This window comes from Ursus arctos, unplaced genomic scaffold (genome assembly GCF_023065955.2).
Source record: "Ursus arctos isolate Adak ecotype North America unplaced genomic scaffold, UrsArc2.0 scaffold_9, whole genome shotgun sequence".
Lineage (NCBI taxonomy): Eukaryota > Metazoa > Chordata > Mammalia > Carnivora > Ursidae > Ursus > Ursus arctos.
The window spans coordinates 81,502,416-81,527,858 of NW_026623111.1; the positions used below are offsets into that span (position 1 = coordinate 81,502,416).

The 25,443-nt window shown below is 38.4% G+C and overlaps 1 protein-coding gene across 12 annotated transcripts in view; it reads right to left on the reverse strand.

Moving 5' to 3' along the window:
* SLC9B2 (solute carrier family 9 member B2) overlaps positions 1 to 19,387 on the reverse strand; it is a 59,275-nt gene extending 39,888 nt beyond the window's left edge. For 2 of the 12 annotated variants that reach the window (XM_048211944.2, XM_044388043.3), the window contains exons 1-7: positions 19,092 to 19,387; positions 18,781 to 18,880; positions 14,471 to 14,675; positions 10,140 to 10,221; positions 6,172 to 6,306; positions 5,312 to 5,492; positions 448 to 618 (exon numbers count right to left, since the gene is read on the reverse strand). In XM_048211944.2, the coding sequence (XP_048067901.1) occupies positions 448 to 618; positions 5,312 to 5,492; positions 6,172 to 6,261 (442 nt within the window). In that variant the 5' untranslated portion in view covers positions 6,262 to 6,306; positions 10,140 to 10,221; positions 14,471 to 14,675; positions 18,781 to 18,880; positions 19,092 to 19,387. Of the gene's footprint in view, positions 1 to 447; positions 619 to 5,311; positions 5,493 to 6,171; positions 6,307 to 10,139; positions 10,260 to 14,470; positions 14,730 to 18,091; positions 18,217 to 18,780 lie in introns of those variants that run through there. The other 10 variants (XM_057309622.1, XM_057309619.1, XM_044388042.3 and 7 more) reach the window with 9 other exon arrangements.
* Positions 19,388 to 25,443: the final 6,056 nt, after the last annotated feature.

The following is a 25,443-nucleotide window of genomic DNA, read 5'->3' on the forward strand; positions in this document are numbered from 1 at the left end:
ACAGTATATTGAGCCCTGTTTTGTAGCATTTGCTGATTTCTGTCTTATAGTTATTTCTACCATGGTTGATGTTAAACTACCAGTGTGATGTCAACGAATGTGCAATTGGGAAGAGCTAGCCAGTGGCACACCATTATATATTAATTCCATAATTTCAAGAGCATTGATAAGGGGAAAATGCAGTAAAATAATTAGGAAGTGATCAATTTTGAGTATCTATTGGTCTTGTTTTTAATTCAAATTATTTAATTGTAAATTTAAATTAAAATTGTAAATTTAATTGAAGTTTTAAAAATTGCTGTGTTTAACTCAAAATTTAACAATTGGCTTTTGGCGCCAGCACAGCAAATACAGAAATATTTTATATGTATTTCCAAAAGCTTTCCAAACTACAATTTTTAAAATACGATTTACTCTTGAAGAAAACGGAAAGTGTTTAGCACTTACCTAGAAGACGAGGCAGTGGAGGCAATGTAGGTAACTTAATAAGCCCCAAAAGTTTACCTCCAATGATGGCACAATAGAATAGGATTATAATTCCAAATAGGTTTCCTCCAGGAAGACATTCAATGCCAGTAATCGACCAAACTACAGCCCAGAGAAGAACCACCATGGTAACTGAAATAAACCAAGAAAACAAATTTCTACCAATAACTTCTCATATGCAGAGTTTAATACAATGTAAAAATTTTTTAAATGTTGAATATACATATAAACATTTATAACCATGTGTAAATTTTAAAAAAACATCATTAATATGAACAACTGGGTAATTTCCAACCATCTTAAAAAATAGGCTATTACCATTGACAGCCTGTCAATAGGCTATTACTATGCCTTTGGATTCACCTTTGGCCCCTCCTAATCCCATCCCCAATCTCCTTTCACACTGCCAGAAGGAACTACTATCTTGATTTTTTTTTTTTTACCATTCCCCTATTTTTCTTTATAATTTTACCATAAATGTTCACTAGTTAATAAAAACAGTAACACTGGCAATCTTTACACTCTTCATAGGAACAGGAGAATACTTGAACAATTACATTCCAGTATTTTTAGTTCTGTCTCGAATTAAACACTGCTGTTTCTTTTCTATAGTCAATGTTTGTTTAGAATTACCCACATACTCAACTATTTTCTATTTTGATCATTATTTCTTATGGCAACTCAACCCTTTTATCTGGGACAATTATTTTGTTGCCTGAAAAATTTCCTTTATTAGAGGCATTTCTATTAGAATGTGAAATATATTTCCTTGTTTGAAAAGCCTGGGTTGTACTAAATTGTACACTGAAAAGACTCCTAGGAAAACGGTTGGGCAGACCACTCAAAACTCAGAACTTGTGACCAAAGTACTGACAAAAACAGTAAGAATCCTAATAAAAGTACCAGCATAGTTAAATCTCCACTGACATTTGCATCTCACAGTCTCTTTTTTTGTGGACTAAATCTTCGGAACCACACTGAACTACTTCAAGAAGAATAGAATCCTGAAAGCATTTGCTTTCAATAGAAAGCAGTTCCATCTACACCTGAGCCAGATTATAGTTTTCTCATCAATCAAATATTTGTTGTTGTTTTAACTGAGGGAAAAGTGTTGGCAGCTACTTTATCTCTACTGTCGGCTTCTTCCACATCCACGTGCGGTTTCATTAGATAGTTTAATGGTGTAGAAAGTTGGAAAGTCTTTGAAGCCCCTAAGCCAGCGACTAACTGCCTGGAGGAGTTCAGCTTCTTAAAAATCCTCATTTTAGTAAGGTTTTATCTTCAACTCTAAGAAACCATATACCTGATCTTTCTTTGTCTCTTTTCATTTTTCAATGCATTTTGCACTCACTTGCTATTGCTTGATGATGCAAAATACACACGTGGCAGGAAAAATTATGTACAAATGCAAATTTTCCTATTCCACTGACACAATTCCTTATTTACCATCATATATAAACTAATATATTTATTAGTTTATATATTTCTCACACGATATTTCTCATGAAGATCTGTGGGTAGTAAATTCTTAGTTTTATTTATCTGGAATTACCTTTATTCTCATTCTTAAAAGATAGTTTTCCAGAGTATACACTTCTATGCTGAGAGTTACCTTCTCCCAGCTGCTCGAAAATACTATTCCTTGGCTTTCTAGCTGTCATTATTGTTTTTAAGTCTCTTTTAGGGAAAACTTCTTCTTTGGCTGTTTTTAAGATCTCTACTTTTTCTTTGGTTTTCTGCAATTTCAGTGTGATATTTTCAATACTTATGCTTAATTTCAGTATGGCTTCCTTTTAGTTTGCTTAGGATTTAAATTTTCCATCAATTCTGGAACATCCTGCCTTTATTTCTTCAAATATTTCCTCTTCGCCCTTCTTCCTGTTCTCTTTTGCTGGAACTGTGATTAAATAAACAGTCACAGTCCTGTCTCCATTTGCCTAACCCCAGTTTTCATATTGTCCATATTTTTTCCATGTGTACTGCCTTGTAGTCTCTTCAGATCTATTTCCTAGATTATTAATCTTCCAATCTTCTTTTCACTTAATCTGCTGCCTAATCTACTGAGTTTTAAATTTCAATTACTGTATTATGTCTTTCTTTTCTAGAAGTTCAATTTGGTACTTATTAAAACCTATTCATATTATAAAGAGTTACTTGTTTTATATTTCCTACTTCCTCTTTAACTTCAGAGATATTGAATATATCTTCTATTTTATTTTCTGATAATGAAAGTTTTGTTCATATTTATAAACAGTTACTTGTTTATTTCCTACCTCTTTAACTTCATAGATATTGAGAATACTTTATTTTATTTTCTGATAATGCAAATTTTTGAAATCTGTTTCCTTGTGTGTGTTGTGATTTTTGTGTTTGTTTGTTTGGTTTTGTTTTTTTGGCAACAGTGAACTCTTCCCTGAAACTTTATCTTTGGGAATTGTTGGAGGTGAATGTGAGTTTTCTCAGATAGGATCGGAATTTGCTCCTGCCACGTGCTTAGAATCTTAACAGTCCGGGACACATTTTTAGAGGAGACCCTTTCTTCCTCCAGGAACACTACAGAACAGACAGATCCGGTTTTGTTGCAGGCTCCCTCTGCAGGGCAGGTTGACCTCAAATTCACCATCACATTGGGCTCGAGCTTCCCCATGTAGGTGAGGGAGGATGATGTCCCCTATGAAACTTCTCCCAAGCTGAGCAGACTCAAGCACAGCCTCCTATACCCTCACGGTTCTCAAAATGAATCTCAAGTTCATGGGTGTTTTGCAGAAGCCTCCAGAGTGAAAGCCAGCTTGAGTGCTTATTTATCTCTCTTAGTCATACTGTTTTTGGTATCTGTCAAGTTCCTGTCTTCTTGACAGATAGCAGGTACATTTAAAAAGACTTAAAATATTGTTTTCAGATGTTTTCATTGACATAAATGATAGGATTGTTCATTGAGTCTCATCTACCATACTGCTGGAGATCAAATCCAATGTCCCATATTTTAACCCTCACAGAATTATTACAGATTTTGTAGGCTATGATGTTATTACAATGAAATAACTAAAGAGCCTTCTGTATTTTCCAGTTGGGTATAGGAACAGAAATTTCTATGTGGTATGGGAGGTGCAATAGGAAAGCAGGAATTGCCAGCTACTAAATTTTACCTTACCATAGCATAAAACCAGTTTTGTACTAAATTCAGAAGGTAGAATTAGTTATTCCACTTCAAGACCACTTTTCTTTTAAACCTCTAATGTTTCTTTCCTTTCTCATATTCAAAATGCAGTTCTAAATACATAGTAAATGTACATTTATAAGGTTTCTCTAAATCACATTTAATTCAGTTAGTAATTTACTTCTCATTTATGATTTTGAAAAATCATATTTTCAGATGTAAGATCAACTTCTTAAGAAAAATACTTTAGTACACTGATGGGACACAGGAAGGAGTACAGGGAAAAAAGAGCAGTCTTGTAAGTCTCAGAAACAGAGGCACACGAAAACAAGTGGAGATGTGTTTATATATCATGACTTCCCATTTCTCAGGCAGCTTTATAGACAATGATCATAGAATTAAAAAAAAATGAGTCTTCAAATCACGTCATTCATTTATACCCTTTCCTTAACGCAATCCCTATCTGTTTTTACTATAAACATTTTCACTAGATATGTGTCATGATTTGAATGGTGAAAGTTTAAAAAAAAAACAATAAAAAGGACAGAATAGGTATTAAATTATCTGTTGCCTTATCAACTGGTATATATTTTGGAACTTACCTAATTTCATTAAAAACATATGTGGAGCCTAGAACATAACATATTACACTTGGCTTCCATTGTCCCAGCTGAGAATGGCGAAAATGTCTTTCAGAGCTCATAAACGAAGTATAACAATAAAGAAGTGAGTCTGATTTTTTAGTAAACACAGCTTTTAGATCAAATGTGTTATATTCTTCAACGGATTTATTTGGGAAGCTATATATATGCTCCAGTGGTGCCATTCCTCAACATAATTTTTGAAATTGTCTTTAAATTTGCCTTTATAGACAATTTTCAAACGCCTTCTCCTTTTCCCTGCTAAACTACATATCCTCCAATGTACAAAATTAATACACTCACACACACACACACACACACACACACACACATTTCCTTTTTGAACAAACAACAGCATTACTGAAACTGAACACCCATCTGTTCACCAAACTGATATTATAATTATGTTTGGCTGCCTCCAAAAACCAAATCCATTCCACAAAGACAATATTTGAATTAGTGTTGAGGTAACCTCCCAAAGAAAAATCCCCCAAATATTTTAGGTAATTGTAGTTGTACTGGGATAAGTTGAATTGGAAACCAGGAGCCTTACTTATAAAATGATGGATTCATTTAAAAGTATGAATTGAGCTGTGTTTGTTCAAACATTTAGTTGCATTATTTATTAATAATTAAAACCAATATTCGTGCAGTGCTTTTCTATCTACAAGTGATTTCTAGTCATTTTTCTCATTGGATTCCTAATGTAATCCTGTGACATTACTGAGATACAAAAAAGGAAAATGTCCTTGATCTCTGCTCTTTTCCTCTTCCTGCTAGCTGGAAAAGAAACTTCCCAACACCGTGGGAAGCCTTGTGTTGAAGATGGTGGAACCTGTCAGATTGGGCCCCTCCATGACTTGAAGAGCAGAATTCACTACCAAGTGAATTGTTGACCCAGTAGTTTTTATGTGTAAGGGAAGTAAACTTCTTTCTGTCCTTTAAACCATATTATTTTGGAATCTCTCATTATAACAATTTTATCTTTTACCCTCTCTTTCTGAATTAATTTTTACCATTTACATACCATTTGTTATTCCTCTATCCAGTAAACCATGTGGAGGACAAGAAAATGTTCGTCTTAGTCTTTGCAAATTATTTGATTCAGCTGGTATTTTTTGTAGCTTTCTTTCACTGCTATTCAGGAGGTTACTTCCTTCTGTTGGTTCTTTGGCATCTGTTGCTTTGGAGCTCATGACTGTTTCCTCCTGTATTTAAAGCAATTTAAGAATCCTTAAAACTGTGTATTTGCTGTACATTTTTATAGTTACTGAGCCATCACATCACAGATCAAATTTCCATTGCTAGAATCAAGGCTAACATTTTATAGTGGAAATGCACAGCTATATTAATAGCTAATGAGTAAATGCTTGGAAACAAGAACCATGTTAGGAGTATTTACCACTGAGTCCCTATTGGTAACATTGTAAATGCTTGAGTCACATAGTACTCCATTTTGTTTTGTAGTACTGGGTTTAAAATTAGCCTATTTAAGATATTATTCAAGGCAATAGTTGGTAAATATATCAAAGTGGTCCAGAAAAAGAGAACTATCTGTGGTGAAAACAAATTCAAATTCATTCATCTACTTGAATTAAGCAATAAAGAGAGAGGGGAGAAACCAGAACCATTCCAGGGTTAGGCTGGGAACACAAAGCATTTCGCAGGCTCTCTATTTGTCCAGCCTCCTATGAGTCACTAGCCACTACTGACTGCCAGGAAAACTGGTAGTCACAACTACTCTACGATTTGGGGGATTAAGAATGGGGAGAATTGTTAACTGAGAGATGGAGAATGAAGAGAACACAATGGTATCATACATCGGAAATATGGTGTCCCTTCCTTAAGGAAATGGTTAGAATGTTCTACATTTGATCATAGCTTTACCTGTGTATCTTGATATGTAGAAGCTGTGTGATCCATTCCTGCAGATGGTTCCAAATCTTCACGTTCAATTACTTTATCTTCATCCCCCATGATTTATAATTAGAAATAAGATGACACAGGGAAGAGGAATGGGATCTGTTTTGAAGGAGAAATAGTATAGATATAGAACAAGTTGGAGATTTACATGAATGAATTAAGCAGCAATTTGAGCAATTTAAATGAATGAATTGCACTTATATTTTCCCTTAGAACTCTGAATGTCTAAAACACTTTAAATTGGGCTATTCTTAACTTTCTTTTTTTCACTTCCTTTTTTAAAAATTTTTATTTATTTATCTGTCAGAGAGAGAGAGAGAGAAAGCACAAGCAGGGGGAGCAGCAGGCAGAGGGCGAAGCAGGCTCTCTGCTGGATATGGGACTCGCCCAGGACCCTGGGTTCATGACCTGAGCCGAAGGCAGACGTTCAACTGACTGGGCCACCCAGGAGTCCCTATTCTTAATTTTCAATTGCTAACCTTTTCTTTGATTACAATATATTATATTAATTCTTATTTACCTTTATCTGTCTTGAAAAAGGACTTGTTAATATTTTTTTATGATTTGTTTCCCACCCTGGTTTCTGAGTCATTCTTCAAATATTCCAAGCAATATTTCTATTAAATTGTTCTCTCTAATGGGCCAACTTGGTGAAACAGGAAAGCTCCAGGCAAATTTTCAATGTTGAAATGAGTCACCGAAAAGAAATTAATGGATTCCATCATTTTCAGAGACACTGGAATCACTAATTCCTGCCTGGTTCATATTTCTAAATTAAAGTGAAAATAATACAACATTGATTGAATAGCCACAATGTCTCAGACACCTCCTTTCTTGAGAGTCATTGTGGGTAATTTGAAGATTATTAAAACATATTTTTTGTTCTCTATAGGCTCACAATATTCCAGGAAAAATAAACTTACATAAAGCAGCAAAAAAACCTGTAGGACAGACCTATAGGCTGACTCCATAAATAACTACTTCTATCTCTTTGCCCTTGGCTTCCCACGCTAGAGGCTAAAAAGCCAAAAACTCCATTTCTTATTCATTTTGGCAGCTCTAGGTGGCCATGTGTCACAGTTCTGTGCAATGAGATATAAGTGAGAGTCCCTGGGGAGGGCTTTCATTCCCAGACAATAAGGCAAGGCTTTTTGAGGATCATACTGTTTACTCTTTGTCCTCTAACATTGCTCTTTCTCCTCCCTAGAATGTAGATATACCATCTGGAAGGTCAGTGGCCATTTCTCAACCATGAGAATAAAAAGCCCTACACTAAGGGGGATAAGTAAGATAGGAGGAGCTGGTTCCTTGATCATATCCTTGATTGCTCCATCAATCTTGGATGCCAAGCTTTGAAGTAATAGTTGAAACGACTGTTAGTCAAGAGTTCTTTTTACTAGTAATCAAACTTACTCCTAATGCAACAAGTATGATGATATTTTAATGGAGGTATGAACTATAAACCCTGGTAGGAGCAAAGAGAAAATTATGTGGGAGAAGGGATAATCTAATTCAACACATTTGCATACCTAATATGTGCCACACACTATACTAGGCCATAAACACAAGGATTAATTAGACAGGACCCTAGCCTCAAGGAATCATTTTCTGTTTAACAAAGTGCCAAGATGTTTGCATTTAATATTCCAAAGAAAATTATATCCTTTCCATTATTACCACCATCATTATCACCACCACCGCTATTTTTCTTCCTTATAAAATTCAATGTTGGCCACAGTGGCATCTCAAAACACCTTCAGTTTGGTTTTCATTATGTATTATATATAACAAATTCATGTACATATAATGATATATGTGTGTATATATGTAGATATGATTTTTAAAATTTATAAACTCATTCCAAAATTTAGACTCATGATGAGAAAGAATGGCATTTTGACAGGAAAAATGTTGGGTTCAGAGAGCTCTTCTCTTAAAATGTATGGAGGTATGGATGCCAGTGGGATAATAAGGGGAAATTTTGCTAGAGCATGGGGTGGGAGGCTGAGAGCAATGGGAAATGAGGCTGGAGGATTAGGATGTCATATCCCAAACCATGGCACTTGGCCTTCACCCCGTGTAGAGAATGACCCTCTCATATAGTAAGTGATGATGTCTGCTGGGTCTGGAGTTGAACAAAGCTGCGTCTGTAGTCTAGTTCCACACATACAAAAGTTCTTAGCCTCCTTGTAACTAATTCCTTACCTATAAAATGGAGATAAGAGTAGTTCCAACCATGCACATAGTAAACATTCAGTAGTGCTGGTTGAGTCACTCAAATCCTTCTCCCTAATATAAATCTCTAAGGTTCTTTTTGCTTTCCTTATAAAGCAGGACAAGATCCCGCCCCCCTCCCCATCCTGAAGAATTTACAACTTAATCCCATTGATTTTCTTTGATGATGCCTTTTACCTCTTTCTTTCAAGGCTGACCTCTTGATAAGGTGGATGTAACACTCATCATTGTCATTTCACCTGTCTCATTACCAGAATTATATAGAAACTCTTGGGCAGTGTCACTAGGATCACCTCCTTTATCCAATTTTCAAAATGAGCCAATTCTGCCATTTATGAAGAAATTTTTAAATAGCCAACAAGTATAAATGATTATTTCTAATAAACTATTGGCTTAAATGAAGCCTTGAGAATTTATTTTATTAGTTATTCTAGTCTCTTTTAATGTAAACAATCAAAATTTGGTATGTTGCCCAGTATATGCTATTTGTGAAAATTTATATAGATTTTTGCATTCCAAAAAAATTCCCTGTTCTCCAATAATCTCCACCATGGATGCCAAAGTACTTATTTGAGATCAGAGAGTTACTGCAGAGAGAAAAGGTAAAATATTTAGTAAACTCAGGAAAACAATTTACAACTGGACAGTTCCGACTGTTCATTCTCTGCTATATTTCCATTCTTAAAAGAACACTTGTATCACCTGTCTCACTTTAGAAACCCACTTAAGTTTAGGAAAATGAAAAAAATGTAACCTTTATTTTAAAGGTTTAAACCACATTCATGACACTTACTGTTCATAGTCATTGAGTCTTGAAATGACAATAGTGTATCCCCTACCAAGAAGACAGTTTTGGCAAAGAAATCAGAAAATATGCAAAAATGACCTTTTAAGGAGTCTAAGATATGTCATGAAATCCATTAAAAAGCAGAAAGTTTATACTCCTTACTTATAGAGAAGCTCTCAAGTACTCACTCAGAGCCCACTAACTCTTACTTTGAAAACAATTCAAATGACTGCTCATCTGGTTTCCAAACCCTCAGAAGATAAGATGTTGTAAGTTAAAAATGTAGGAAGAGATTGTGATAGAGGGAAATTGAGAGCAGCATGAGTGATAGCTGAGAGGAAGGAGATGGAAAGATAGAAATTTAAGGCTATAAAATGTGGGGATAAATATCTTTCCCATATTTGCAGTTTTGGCCCACCAAGCATCTTTCTCTGACTTTTTTGGTACCAGCATACTAATTTTCTTTTGTCTAATCCACATCTCCTCTGTTCTCCATCCATGTAGTTCATGTGAGATTCATGTCCTCCTCACCTTCCCAATCCCCATGCTCTACCAATGCTCTGGAGATGAGGACAGGCCTGACCAATGAGGGAACTTCTTTCCCAGTCACATTGATTGTTTCAGGCATGAGCATGTGATCCATACCTGACCAATGAGAGTCAGCTTTAAGGTATTCGCTGCAACCATTGAGAAAGAGCTTTCTTTCTTTTGGGATTGCTAAGCTCAGATTCACCATTAACAATCCTTGCGACCTACAGAAAAGCCTTCCAAAGGATGAAGTGACCACAGAGCAAAGCAGATGTTTAATATGGAAGACGAGAAAGGGACAGCCTCAAATTAATAACCACATTGTTGATATACCTGGAAGCAGCTCCTTTGCAGTTATAGGTAAGCCAAATAAATTCCTTACCAGTCTGAGTTGGATTTCTGTCACTTGCCACCAAATGAATCCTCAGTAAGAACCTTCATTCATGAATTGCCCTGAAGGATCCCTGTATGATAACAGATGTTTAGGGAGGTGATTTTACATCTTTAAGAAAATGAAAAGAAAAAAAAAAAGATATGCTAATATTTTCTGTTTTAAGAGTCATTAAAGTATATAGAAAGGCTTAGAAATGTAAACAGAATGTTTTAAAAAAATGTGGTATTCAGGGGCGCCTGGGTGGCACAGCGGTTAAGCATCTGCCTTCGGCTCAGGGCGTGATCCCGGCGATCCGGGATCGAGCCCCACATCAGGCTCTTCCACTATGAGCCTGCTTCTTCCTCTCCCACTCCCCCTGCTTGTGTTCCCTCTCTCGCTGGCTGTCTCTATCTCTGTCGAATAAATAAATAAATAAAATCTTTAAAAAAAAAAAATGTGGTATTCAATAAAATAGGTGTTAGTTATCCAGAAGGTTGATTTAAATGAAATGCTTCATTTTCAACAATGCTATTTAAATGAGACAATTGTTTTTTCATTGTGTTTATGAAAGTCTTTTCAAATCTTTCACCGCAGTGAAGCTTCAAGAAAGCTGTTAAACTGAGATGCTTGGGTGTCTTGAATGGAAAAATTAAAAAGTGGGGAAATATGGAGAAACTGGATGGTTTTTAAGATTAGCATTTAGTATTTAAGAATTAGTAACTAAGAATCACAGTTTCACGGAATAATAAATGTTGGAAAAGCCTTTAGAAATTACATGGTTCAGGGGTGCCTGGGTGGCACAGCGGTTAAGCGTCTGCCTTCGGCTCAGGGCGTGATCCCGGCGTTATGGGATCGAGCCCCACATCAGGCTCTTCTGCTATGAGCCTGCTTCTTCCTCTCCCACTCCCCCTGCTTGTGTTCCCTCTCTCGCTGGCTGTCTCTATCTCTGTCGAATAAATAAATAAAATCTTTAAAACAAAAAAAAAGAAATTACGTGGTTCAATCTCTGTAATATTCACATGAGAAAACTAAAGTGTGGAGAAGCTAAAAAACTATTTTCAATTAACACAGCCAGTATCAGCCAAGTCTCATAGTAAAACTGTAAAAATTTGTGAAATGAGAGAATTCTTTAATCTATATCTTTGATTTCATGTCGTTTCTACCAAATCACTGCATTATATTTTTATATTTTTTGCTGTAATATTTTGTTTAAAATCCCACTCATATGTAACCATAATTAATTCTAAGTTTGAAAACACATTCCATAAGAAGTTTGAAAAAACATCCTATAAGAAAATATTTTTATTTTCTAGCTTGTATTATCTTCAGCTTTACTCTCTCCCATTGTTATGACTGTTACAGTTTATTATAAACAAAAAAAAATTTACTAATCCATTTAGGTTATGCAACATTGGTGACAAAATAAATGAAACAAGAACTTTTAATCTGTTCTAATGACAAATATTATTTACATATTCTGAATTATTAATTAATTGGCTAAGTGACAACTTGCCATTTAAATATGCCTTAAGATTCTAAAGATTAGGGGCGCCTGGGTGGCACAGCGGTTAAGCGTCTGCCTTCGGCTCAGGGCGTGATCCCGGCGTTCTGGGATCGAGCCCCACATCAGGCTCCTCCGCTATGAGCCTGCTTCTTCCTCTCCCACTCCCCCTGCTTGTGTTCCCTCTCTCGCTGGCTGTCTCTCTCTGTCAAATAAATAAATAAAATCTTAAAAAAAAAAAAAAGATTCTAAAGATTAAGGAGCTCTCTCTTAATAAAAATTCAGTTAAACTAAAATGCTTTGAGATTTTTGTATATAAAAAATGATACTGAGAAGTAGGAAGGCAAAGCACATTTTAGATAAATACTAAAATGCCTAGAAACAGAAGGAAGTTTTTTTCTGCTTCTCAATCAAGATGTTGCATTATTCAGACCGATACACAACAGTAAAACATATTAGAAAAAATTTATCTCACGTTAAATAGAGGAATTTTATAGATTTCGTAATATAATAAATCATGTTAATTTAATCAAAGTTCTGTGACTCAAATATAGATTTCAGTAGAAGAATGTGGTTTGACCTAAGCCAAAGGATGTGGCTGTTATGGCTGTTGTGATTGCCCACTTGCTAGAAGGTGAGTAGCTCAAGGGTTTTCTAAAAACATATGCAAAGGTTGTTGGCCATTCGTGCCTCTCTTTAACATTCCCAGGATACAGAATTTCCTACAGAACTGATCTACATGCTTAGAAACCATATTGGCTTAATTTGAGCTTCATGTTGCAATACTAGGGACATATGCCACCAAAATCATAGAGCTGTGGACTTGAAAAGAACAGTCTCCTAAATCCTTCCTTTAAACTTGAGAGAAAATTGTAGATCAAGAATATGAGTGATTATGTATATGCATGTGTATGTAAATAAATTAAAAAAGTCTGTTAATAGTAGCTGTCTTTGGGGAAGGAAATGGCATTAGAGTGGCTGGAATTTCATTTTTATTCTCTATACTTTTGCATTGTTAGGATTTTTACAATAAGAAGATTTTCTCATGCAAAATTCATTTTGTATAAGAATACATTTTAAAATACATTTTTAAAAAGTTATATAATTTTTAAAGCTTTAGAGAAAAAATTATACAGCTTTCCTCAGTAATAATATTTTTCAGAGATAAAATCTGGTAATTTTATTTTAGGTAACTTAATCCCACTGCTACAATTTAAGGTATTTTTTTGGTTTTTTGTTTTTGTGTTTTTCAAAGAAGGTGGGGAAGTGCCTAACATCTTCTACAGCAGATTTCAAATATTTTTTAAGCCCAACGAAATCGTTCATCAAATAAAACCCTATCCTGAAATCCAACGCATGGGACCAATAAAGACGGAGCTGCCGGAGCCCTGTCTACTGACCCTATTCCTCCTGGCAAGTAAAGCACATTTTGAAAACCACATATATTAATATGCTTTCATATACAGAAATATGTGTTAAATCAGCCTTCTCCTTTTCAGATTATTTTATTAATCTGAATGCTTAAAAGTTATTTCTGTAATATTCCAGAGGAAATAAAAGAACACTCAATTTGTGAATGTCCATAGGCTCTTGGTCAAGTAAAATATGCTTACTGCTATCAGCTAAACTACTGTTAAAGCATCATTACACAGGTAAAGTCTGGTAATTCTTGTTATTTTCTGTCTGAGCTGGGGACAGACCAACACGTAATGGGATAATCTCAATGAGAACTTACACACATGGCTGGAGTACTGTATGTGCTATATTCATACATTTGAAAGAACATCTCCACGACTGTTTATTAAGTACTCTGCAATGGTGACAATAAAAACTCCGACCTTTGGTGTTTATCCACTCATGTGTTGAAGGTTCTCAGTCTGAAATAATATGTCTATGTAGAACATATAGAAACCTTCCAGTTTCTGGATTCTGTTAATCAACTCTGATCTAATGTTCATTCCCCAACAGGATACCTACCCAGCAGTGAGAAATTCAGGTCAAGTGAAGGGTGGAACTTAAATTTTCCTCGTATTAATTACTAAAATGACTAAGAATGCTTTCCCTGAACAAAATGACCTTATCTGAAAGAGTTACATGTGCCGACCACACGAGACCAAGTAATCAAAAGAAAACAACTGCTACTCAATTTGGTTAACTGATACAGTGATTTGGTTGAATCATCGTGAAGTAAAACACTATGTAATGAGATATGAATACAAGGAAATTACTCCTAGGTAAGAAAGGACCCAATACTTGCTTCTCTCCTTTCTAATTTCTCTCCCTACCAAGGACAATGCATTTAACTGAAAGTTTGAAATATTACCTCTAGGCCTATTGAAATCAGAATTTCCAGAGATTTTAATCTCCGCAAGTGTGGCAACACAACCTATTACATACTAAGAGCCATTACTCAGGTATGCCAGTGTGTACCTTCCCCACCCCTAGGGATAAGTCATGCTTGGGCTAAAGCAATCTCTGTAACACCATTCCTTTATGCCAGCTGTTGGTTTAGGACTGAACATGATTCACTTCTTGCCAATGAAATCTGTGGGCAAGACTGTTGGGCACCACTAGATATGATTTTCCTTCCTCCAAAAAAAAGAGGCAAGAAACTTCTCCTTTTTAAAACACTTAATTTTAATTAATTTATTTATTTATTTCTTTATCCCTCTTCTCTGTCTTTAAATGGTGTATATGTGTGTGTGGGAGGCTGAGGATGGGGACTGTGTTTCTTGGAACTTGAGCAGCCATGAAGAAAAAGTCAAGATTAATTAGCTCATGGAAAGCAACCTAAACCTTGATATCATCGGGCTACTGAACAAACCCTGGATACACTTACCTCCAGACATCTTGTGTGAGAAAAGCAAACTTGTATTTTCGAAGACAATTTTGGCAGAATATCATGTCACATGCCGCCAAGAGTATCCCAAACAATACAACAGGTGATTTTGATGCAGTCAGCTCAGAGAAGCTCTGATGAGCAGTAGTGGGGAACCTTTGGCTTATAGTGCTTCCCTAGCTTCTTGACATGGTGCAAAATCTTCCTGGAGGATGAACAATTAGAACACTGCCTCTGTATTGATATTTCTCAAAGATATCTGGAAAATAATATTTTAGTAGCTAAAAACTCAATGCCAAGGTTTTTAGTGCCATTCTTTTAGTCAATAGAGATTATATAGATTGTAAGTTTATATATTTTTCCTTCCCTAGCCTTGAAGTTCAGTTGTAATATTTGAATACTGAATAAAAACAAAGTTGGGCTTATAAACATTTGACTGTTTTCTGTTTGTTCATGAAGCAAGTAAAACCACAACAAAACAGTACTACTATCACTGCCTGGGGTTTCATTTTTTGCTTTCTCTACTTGGTAAAATTCTACTACTCATTTAAGATCTAACTCAAATGTCACTTTCTCAATTAGTATTTCCTAACTTTATGTAGACTAACTCTGTCCCTCTTTTTTCTCTCTCAGGACTCATTTATTCTTGCATTCATTCAACAAACATCTATTAAGCTCTTGCCAGATTTTAGCCCTTGGTCTGGGGATTCAAGAATGAACAGTCTGAGGGAGGAAAGGTACAGCATAGGGAATACAGTCAATGGCATTGCAATGATGTTGTATGATGACAGATGGTAGTGACAGATGATATTTGTGGGTGAGCAGAGCATAACATATAGACTTGTTGAATCACTCTGTGGCACACCTGAAACTAATGTAGCATTGTGTGTCAACTATTCTTCGATTAAAAAAAAAACAGCCCTTGGGGCGCCTGGGTGGCACAGCGGTTAAGCATCTGCCTTCGGCTCAGGGCGTGATCCTGGCATTATGGGATCAAGTCCCACATCAGGCTCTTCCGCTATGAGCCTGCTTCTTCCTCTCCCACTCCCCCTGCTTGTGTTCCCTCTCTCACTGGCTGTCTCTATCTCTGTCAAATAAATAAATAAAATCTTTAAAAAAAAAACAGCCCTAAAAAAAGTGAACAGTCTGACATGGTTCCCACACTCAAAGGTTGCAACCTAGTCAGAGAACAATATAGATCGCTCTTTAAACAACCATAATAAAGTATGATAAGTTTTGATACTAGGCGCATCCCTTCACAGTTATTGAAGTTTATTAGACTTTTATGGATTTTCTGTGGTGTGTAAAGCACAAGAGATATGACGATTACTGAGATGTAGTCTCTGTTCTTTAGGGAGGGAAGGAGACTGGTATGTTTCATCAAACCAGTTTCCTGCACTGCCTGGGCACACTGTAGACATTTCCCAGCCTCCCTTACATGTCAATGTGGCAAGTCACTGAGGTGCGGCCAAGGGGATGTGAGCATAAGTCATGCATGCTACTTCCATTCCTTACCTATAAGAAACCTCCGTGCAATGCACCACATAATCTCTCTTTTCCTGTCCAATGCCTGGAAACTAAGAACTTTTAAGGTCTTAGTGCATGACAAAGCCATAACATAAAAAGAATTTGGGTTCCTCAATCACTGAGTAGAATGCCATCAGCTGAACACCTGCTTGGACTTTACATAAGTAGAAATAAGCTTCTACTATGTTAGTTACTGAGATTTTGGAGTTTATTATAAAAGTTAGTATTACCTTAAAGTAATTTCATTATGATGTGAGAAGTGCAGACACAGGGTTGAAAAGGGAGAGAAGGTATTGCCCAGTGTGGCTGGGGGTCAAGTGATACTTGAATCAAGTTTTGAAAGATGACTTAGCCTTGTAAAACAATGACCATTACATGCAGAGGAACCACATGATTAAAGGATGAGGAGAGAAAAGGAAAGGGCATGTAGGGAATCCTATGCACATTTATGTTAATTAGAGTATAATAAGTATAATGGTGCAAAATGTGGAGCGGTCAGAGGAAAATGGAGATGAAAACCCTGAATGTAAATCCTTGTGTCACTGCCTCCTAGTTGCGCCATTTTGGGCAAGTTACTTAGCCTGTCCGGATATGTTTTTTCCAACTGTAAAGTGGTGATACTGCCTATGCTACAGAAAATCTTAATATAGTATTAAGTACATCATAGAGTCCCAATAAATTACCGCCCCCCATGATTTATCTTCCTAAGATTTTCCTTGAGAAAAAAGCATACAGATACTGTACTGAAAAGCACAGGTAAGGGACACTGCCATATTCAAGACTTTTAGTCCTTCATATAAACTGCAGAAAAATAAATTAGATTTCTAAAAAAGGTAAAGAGCTTTTATTATATGGACAAGAGATACTCGATGACTTTAGAAGGCTCTTAAAAACTGTTTAAAACTTATCATAATTGTACTCTTCTTAACATGTATGACATGTGACTACAAAATGCTGAGAACACTCCCTCGTTACACAAGCGCATGGAAAGGTAGCTCCATTTTCCCACATACAGTGTTCCTAGCCTTTGTGTGGAAAAAAGATATAAATCCTTTTCTCCCAGAGGAGGGATCTGTTCTGTCATTGGTGTTTTTGTGCTGACCAAGAGTCACTGGCCTACCAGTCATCAACGGGGCTAGTAAAGAGTCAGTCATGAACCAGATATTCCACAATCCTTTGTTACAGAACATATTCTGTAAATGTTTTAAATGAAGACATATTTGATGTTACATTTGTGGAGCAAGAGAATTTGGAAATAATGTAGTCAATGGGTAACAAACTCAAATACCTTCAGGGGCCAAACTCAAATGTGGGGGGGTCTGTGGAGCTGCAGAGGGTGGAACCCAAGTGAAGGCATTCACATCACTGCAAGCTCCCGAATCTAATCTCACGGTTTCATTTCCCATCTACAGAAATGGAAGAGATTCAGCTTAGGTGACGGAGGCCACATAGCAAACATCTTAGTCAATATAGAACACTGAAACCACCTCAGGTATTTTAAACAGGAAGAGGTTTTACACAGGGAATTGAGGGAGTTGTTGAAAGGGCTAGAAGTGCAGGTTCTAGACTGGGCCTCCAGGAGCGACATCTAGAACGCTAGCAAATGATCCACTGAAGAGTGTATTATTTTTGCTACAATCAGAAGGCCCTGCAAGGACGATGGAGTTCAAGGACATCACTATAGCTGTGACCCCGAGAAGCTGGGATCTGAAAGCCGCCTGCACAAGGAACACAACATACTCACCACTTCCCTCCATTGCTTCTTGACAGCCACAGAGCTGGAGATACAACACGTCAGTGCTGAGTCTGGCTGTCACCACTGCTGTTAAATCCCTCCCACACCCACGGTTCTGAAGACGAGGACTGACACCTCCGGCCTTCTCTGTCAGCAGCAAACAGCCAAAAATAGCAGGGAGAGGGCCTGTGTCTCACCTCTGTGTTTGAAATCTCAGACAAGTTCATCTACTTGCCAGACCCTGATTTTACATTTAGAACTCTAGCTGGAATGGAGTCTAGGAAGCGTTTTTAGCTTTCCAGTTTGTTCTGTCCATGAAGGCCTACTAGAAGCAGGTAGGAACGGATGTGAATGCCAACCTTCTATATCCAGCACAGCAAATTTTGGAGTAGGTTTCAAGACAGACCTACATCACTGACTTTTACCCACTTCTGTGGAAAACCTTAAAAAAAATAATAAAAAATAAAGCAAAAATCTTGTCAATAGGGTTATATTCCTAAAGAACTTAATATTCTAGAAAATATATTATGTGAATCAACCACTTAGCTCACATCAATAGTATGGCACAAATCACACTACCTCATTACTTAAGTATATTCTTATTCACTGGATTTTGAGGTACTGAATGGCATAAACTGTATTTAATTCATATTTATATTTCTTGTCCCCATGCCTGCTTGGCCCAGAGAAGGCACACAGGTATTTGCTAAAGTGAAATGTTTCAGGGGCGCCTGGGTGGTCGGCTAAGCGCCCATGATCTCTGGGTCCTGGATCAAGCCCCGTATGGGGCTCCCTGCTCAGCAGAGAGTCTGCTTCTCCCTCTCCTTCTGCCTGCTGCTGTGCCCGCTTGTGCTCTGTCAAATAAATAAATAAAATCTTAAAAAAAAAAATAAAGTGACATGTTTCATTGTTAGCTTAGAGAGAAACAGACCAGAATTTTATCACAGCAGTTTGTAGCAGCAATAATGTTAGGTGGAGGCCCCCTTATAGAGTGGAGGAGTGCGGTGTCAGTCTTTCAACAAGAACAGAGGTTGACCTAAGTAGGTACCTGCCGTCTCTCTGCCCACTGGTGTCCGTTTCTCGACAGGAGGCTAAAGCGGATGGTGGCTTTCTGATATTAATCTTGTAGGGCAACAGATCACCAGAGTCTAGGATGAGAGAACAAGCCGACAGCTGGTAAGTAAGAAAAGCCGCAGACAGCGTGCACTTGGAGCAGGCAGTCAGGAAGGTCTGGCGCTCTCAGCACCTTCGCGGTGCTCACGTCGCCCACAGAAGCAACACCCTCTGGCTGACTGAGAACCGAAACACGCACAGGAACAACACGCTCTGGGCCCTTAGTGTCCTCTGAGGGCTACTCACGTCGCGGTCTCCGGCGCAGGAAGCGTGGGAAACAGAGCGAAATGTCCGCGGGAGCCTGGTGCAGCCAAGCGCGGGGCCTCCGGGCAGCGCATCTCCGCAGGCGGAGCCGGAGACTGCGAAATATGCAGATACGGAGGCGCGGGGCGCGTCGCGGTCGCCGAGGCTCCGCCTGCCCCGCACGCGGGAGGTCTCGCCCCCCGAGGTCCGGCCGGGCCGCGCGGAGTGATTTTCCGAGCAAGCTCCGCGGCAGCCCCCCGCGCCCTCCGCCGGGTGGGGCTCTGGCGGCGCGTGGCCTTCTCGGGCGGGGCGGGGCGGGGCGCGGCCGCCCACGGGCCGCTTCCCGAGACCTGGGCGCCGCCCCGCGGTGTTTCAGTGCTGTGTTGTGGCCGGGCTGCCGGCCCCTGGTGCCGGAACCGGCCCCCGGACACTCGCGGGAAAGGTCGCCCAGCGAGCGCGGAGCCCACAAGGCCCTGGTGCGCTGGCGCGCGCTGGCTCTCCTGGAGCACCCCGGGCGGGCTTAACGCTCCCTGCGCCAGCTTCTACATTTTGGGTTTTAACTCCACCTTCGTTTTAGCCGTGTCGTGTCAGATGCGGTGGGAAGACGGGACTCTGTCCGGGTGAACAGTTAGGTGGGACGGAAGGCTTGTCCTTCCCCTGCTTCTTTATTGTGTCTTTTAAAAAAAAAATTTTTTTTTATTATATTGTTAGTCACCATACGGTACATCCCTGGTTTCAGATGTAAAGTTCAAATAAATCATAAAATGGGCAGAAGATACGAACACTTTTCCAATGATGACATACAAATGGCTAACAGACACATGAAAAAATGTTCAAAATCTTTATTGCGTCTTTCACACGAGCCCTTCTTACCGCATCATTTTAGATTGTAACCTTCCCATCAGCAGTTTCTTTTTTTCCTTTAAAACTCCCTGCTTTTCCTGTGTCTTCCTTTGTGTCTTTCCGCCCTCCAAGTGACTGTGTGTATGTGCGCGTGCCCCTTTCGGGGTAATTTTCATTTCCTTAGGGAATAAAAATGGTCTTACCTGTTTTTCACGCCTTGGGCCAGTTTTAATCACCGCTTTTCAAGCAAGAGGGACAACATCAAGGAAGTGTCTCCAGCAGATAGAAACCACTCACTCTTGTCTCTCGGGTCCTCCTTTGTGAGTAGTATGGATGACCCTACATCCATCCAAAAATCTTCAGGGCATCTAAAGTGATCAGTGTGTTTTCCCTAAATTGCTCTTCCTCTCCTAAAGCCTGCAGAAATTTCCAGTGGTATCCAGCTTCCTCTTACCCCAGGAATGAAATATATTTTTCCTTTTCTTTCAGTCGTATGACCTTCATTGACACATCACACGATTTGATTAAAATGACTTGGGAGAACATTGGACTTTTTGGTTAGGTTTTACCTCTACTTTTATTGTTTATAATGTTTTATCGTTCATAGTTAGCTGAGAGAACTGACTCTGAGGAAGCCTTTGTTAATGTTAGAATTCATTTTGCAGAATTCATTCTGTGTTTATTTAGAATTCCTTTCTCACAGCTATACATACACACGTATACTCACTCACGGCATAAAGTACTTCATAACATACTTATAAGCGTCAGTGTTCCATCATTTCACTTGATGAGAAGTTACAGCATTTTGTTTTTTTTTTATTTTTTATTTTTTAATGATTTTTTTCTTATATTATGTTAGTTACCATACAGTACATCCCCGGTTTCCGATGTAAGGCTCGATGATTCATTAGTTGTGTATAACACCCAGTGCACCATGCAATACATGCCCTCCTTACCACCCATCACCGGCCTATCCAATTCCCCCACCCCCCTCCCTTCTGAGGCCCTCAGTTTTTTTCTCATAGTCCATAGTCTTTCATGTTTCATTCCCCCTTCTGATTACCCTCCCTTTCTTTATCCCTTTCTTCCCCTACCGATCATCCTAGTTCTTATGTTCCATAGATGAGAGAAATCATGATAGTTGTCTTTCTCTGTTTGACTTATTTCAATTAGCATTATCTCCTCCAGTGCAGTCCGTGTTGCAGCAAATGTTGAGAACTTGTTCTTTCTGATAGCTGAGTAATATTCCATTGTATATATGGACCACAACTTCTTAATCCAGTCATCTGTTGAAGGGCATCTCGGCTCCTTCCACGATTTAGCTATTGTGGACATTGCTGCTATGAACATTGGGGTGCATATGGCCCTTCTCTTCACTACGTCTGTATCTATGGGGTAAATACCCAGTAGTGCAATGGCTGGATCATAGGGTAGCTCAATTTTTAACTTTTCAAGGGACCTCCACACTGTTTTCCAGAGTGGTTGTACCAACTTGCATTCCCACCAACAATGTAGGAGGGATCCCCTTTCTCCACATCCTCTCCAACAATTGTTGTCTCTTGCCTTGTCTATTTTTGCCATTCTAACTGGCATTAGGTGGTATCTCGGTGTGGTTTTGATTTGAATTTCCTTGATGGCTAATGATTTTGAACATTTTTTCATGTGTCTGTTAGCCATTTGTATCTCTTCATTGGAAAAGTGTCTGCTCATATCTTCTGCCCATTTTTTGATTTGTTTATTTGTTTCTCGTGTATTGAGTTTGAGAAGTTCTTTGTAGATCTTGGATACCAGTCCTTTATCTGTAGTGTCATTTGCAAATATATTCTCCCATTCCGTGGGCTGCCTCTTAGTTTTTCTGACTGTTTCCTTGGCTGTGCAGAAACTTTTAATCTTGATGAAGTCCCATAAATTCATTTTATCTTTTGTTTCTCTTGCCTTTGGAGATGTGTCATGAAAAAGGTTGCTTTGGCCGATGTCGTAGAGGTTGCTGCCTATGTTCTCCTCTAGAATTTTGATGGATTCCTGTCTCACATCGAGGTCTTTCATCCATTTGGAGTTTATTTTTGTGTATGGTGTGAGATAGTGGTCAAGTTTCATTCTTTTGCATGTAGCTGTCCAATTTTCCCAGCACCATTTATTGAAGAGACTGTCTTTTTCCCACCGGATGTTTTTTCCTGCTTTATCAAATATTAGTTGCCCAAAGAGCCGAGGGTCCATTTCTGGGCTCTCTATTCTGTTCCATTGGTCTATGTGTCTGTTTTTGTGCCAGTACCATGCTGTCTTTGTGATCACAGCTTTGTAGTACAGCTCGAAATCCGGCATTGTGATGCCCCCAGCTTTGTTTTTCCTTTTCAACAGTTCCTTGGAGATTCGGGGCCTTTTCTGTTTCCATACAAATTTAAGGACTATTTGTTCCAGTTCTTTGAAAAATGTCCTCGGTATTTTGATTGGGATAGCATTGAAAGTGTAGATTGCTCTGGGTAGCATGGACATTTTAACTATGTTAATTCTTCCGATCCATGAGCATGGAATATCTTTCCATCTTTTTATGTCTTCCTCAATGTCTTTCAAGAGTGATTTATAGTTTCTAGAATATAGGTCCTTTACGTCTCTGGTTAAGTTAATTCCAAGGTAACGTATGGTTTTTGGTGCTATTGTAAATGGGATGGATTCCCTAATTTCTCTTTCTTTGGTCTCGTTATTCGTGTAGAGAAATGCAACTGATTTCTGAGCATTGATTTTGTATCCCGCCACGTTACTGAATTGCTCTATAACTTCTAATAGTTTGGGAGTGGCTTCTTTTGGGTTTTCCATATAGAGTACCATGTCATCTGCGAAGAGAGACATTTTGACTTCTTTTTTGCCTATTTGAATACCTTTGATCCCTTTTTGTCGTCTGATTGCTGTTGCAAGGACTTCTAGTACTATGTTGAATAATAGTGGCGAGAGTGGGCATCCTTGTCGAGTTCCTGATCTTAAGGGAAAGGCTTCCAGCTTTTCCCCATTGAGAATAATATTTGCAGTAGGCTTTTCATAGATGGCTTTTATGAGATTGAGAAATGTACCTTCTATTCCTACACTCTGAAGGGTTTTAATCAGGAAAGGATGCTGTATTTTGTCAAATGCTTTTTCGGCATCGATTGAGAGGATCATATGGTTCCTGAGTCTTTTCTTGTTGATATGATGTATCACGCTGATTGATTTGCGAATATTGAACCACGCTTGCATCCCAGGTATGAATCCCACTTGATTGTGATGGATAATCCTTTTAATGTACTGTTGGATTCTATTAGCAAGTATCTTGTTGAGGATTTTGGCATCCATATTCATTAGGGAGATCTGTCTGTAATTCTCCTTTTTGAGGGGGTCTTTGCCTGGTTTGGGGATCAAGGTAATATTGGCCTCATAGAATGAGTTTGGTAGCTTTCCTTCTGTTTCTATTTTTTCAAATAGCTTTAAGAGAATAGGTATTATTTCTTCTTTGAATGTTTGCTAGAATTCCCCAGGAAAACCGTCCGGGCCTGGCGTTTTGTTTTTTGGAAGGTTGTTTATCACTGACTCAATTTCTTCATAATTAATTGGCCTGTTTAAAAAATCAATTTCTTCCGGTTTCAATCTTGGTAGTTTATAGGTTTCCAGGAAGGATTCCATCTCTTCCAGATTGCTTAGTTTATTGGCATATAGCTGTTGATAAAAATTTCTAATAATCCTTCCAATTTCATTGGTGTTCGTCGTGACCTCTCCTTTTTCATTCATAATTTTAATAATCTGGGTCCTTTCTCTTCTTTTGGATAAGTCTTGCCAGTGGTCTGTCAATTTTATTGATTCTCTCTAAGAACCAGCTTCTAGTCCTGTTGATCTGCTCTACTGTACTTCTGGTTTCTGCTTGATTGATTTCAGCTCTAATTTTGGTCAACTGCTTCCTCGTGCGTGGATTAGGCCTGTCCCTATGTTGCTGTTCCAGCTTCTTGAGGTGAGAATATAAAAACTGCATTTTAGATTTTTCTATTCTTTTGAGTGAGGCTTGGATGGCTATGTATTTCCCCCTTAGGACTGCCTTTGCAGTATCCCATAGGTTTTGGACTGTTGTATTTTCATTCTCATTGGTCTCCATAAATTGTTTAATTTGATTTTTGATTTCCTGGTTTATCGAGTCATTCCTGAGCAGGATGGTTCTTAGTCTCCAAGTGTTTGAGTTTCTTCCAAATTTTTCCTTGTGGTTGAGTTCCAATTTCAGAGCATTGTGGTCTGAGAATATGCAGGGGATCATTTCAATCTTTTGGTATCGGTTGAGACCTGTTTTGTGTCCCAGAACATGGTCTATTCTTGAGAATGTTCCATGGGCATTAGAATAGAATGAGTATTCTTTGGTTCTGGGGTGTAGTGTTCTATATATATCTATGAGGTCCAACTCATCGAGTATGGCATTCAAAGCCTTTGATTCTTTGCTTAGTTTTTGCCAGGGTGTTCTGTCTATTTCTGAGAGTGGAGTGTTGAGGTCCCCTACTATTAATGTATTTTTATTTATATGTCTCTTTATTCTGGTTAAGAGTTGGCTTGTGTATCTTGCTGCTCCCCTGTTGGGGGCATATATATTTATAATTGTCATATCCACTTGTTGAATACTTCCCTTAAGAATAATATAGTGCCCTTCTGCATCTCTAACTATAGTCTGTAGTTTAAAATCCAATTTATCTGATATGAGAATTGCTACCCCAGCTTTCTTTTGAGGTCCATTTGCGTGAAAGATGGTACTCCATCCCCTTACTCTCAGTCTGAATGCATCTTTGGGTTCGAAATGAGTCTCTCGTAGACAGCAAATGGATGGGTCATTTCTTTTTATCCAATCTGCAACCCTGTGGTGTTTTATGGGAGCATTTAAGCCATTAACATTAAGACTGAGTACTGAGAGATATGATTTTAATGATGCCATGTTGCCAGTAAAGTCTTTGTTTGTATTGGCTGTGACTTTCTGTTCTGTATCACTCTTGGGGCCTTTTTACTTTTATAGAACCCCCCGTAATATCTCCTGTAGGGCTGGTTTCGTGGTTACGAAATTGGTTAGTGACTGGCGATTCTGAAATGTCTTTATTTCTCCATCAATTCTGAATGACAGCCTTGCTGGATAAAGGATCCTTGGCTGCATGTTTTTCTCTGAAAGAGCTCTAAATATGCTCCCCCAACCCTTTCTCTCATTCCAGGTCTGTGTAGACAGGTCTGACGTAATTCTGATGCCTTTGCCTTGGTACGTGAGAAATTTCTTTGCCCTGGCCGCTTTCAATACTGTATCCTTGGATCTAATATTTGCGAATTGCACTAGGACGTGACGTGGCGTAGGTTTGTCCTGGTTGAGCTTGGGAGGGGTCCTCTCTGCCTCCTGGACACGAATGTTTGTTTCCCTTGCTAGATTAGGGAAGTTTTCAGCTACAATTTGTTCAAATATCTCTTCTAGACCTCTGTTTTTCTCCACCCCCTCGGGGATGCTGATGATTCTGACATTGGATCGTTTCAT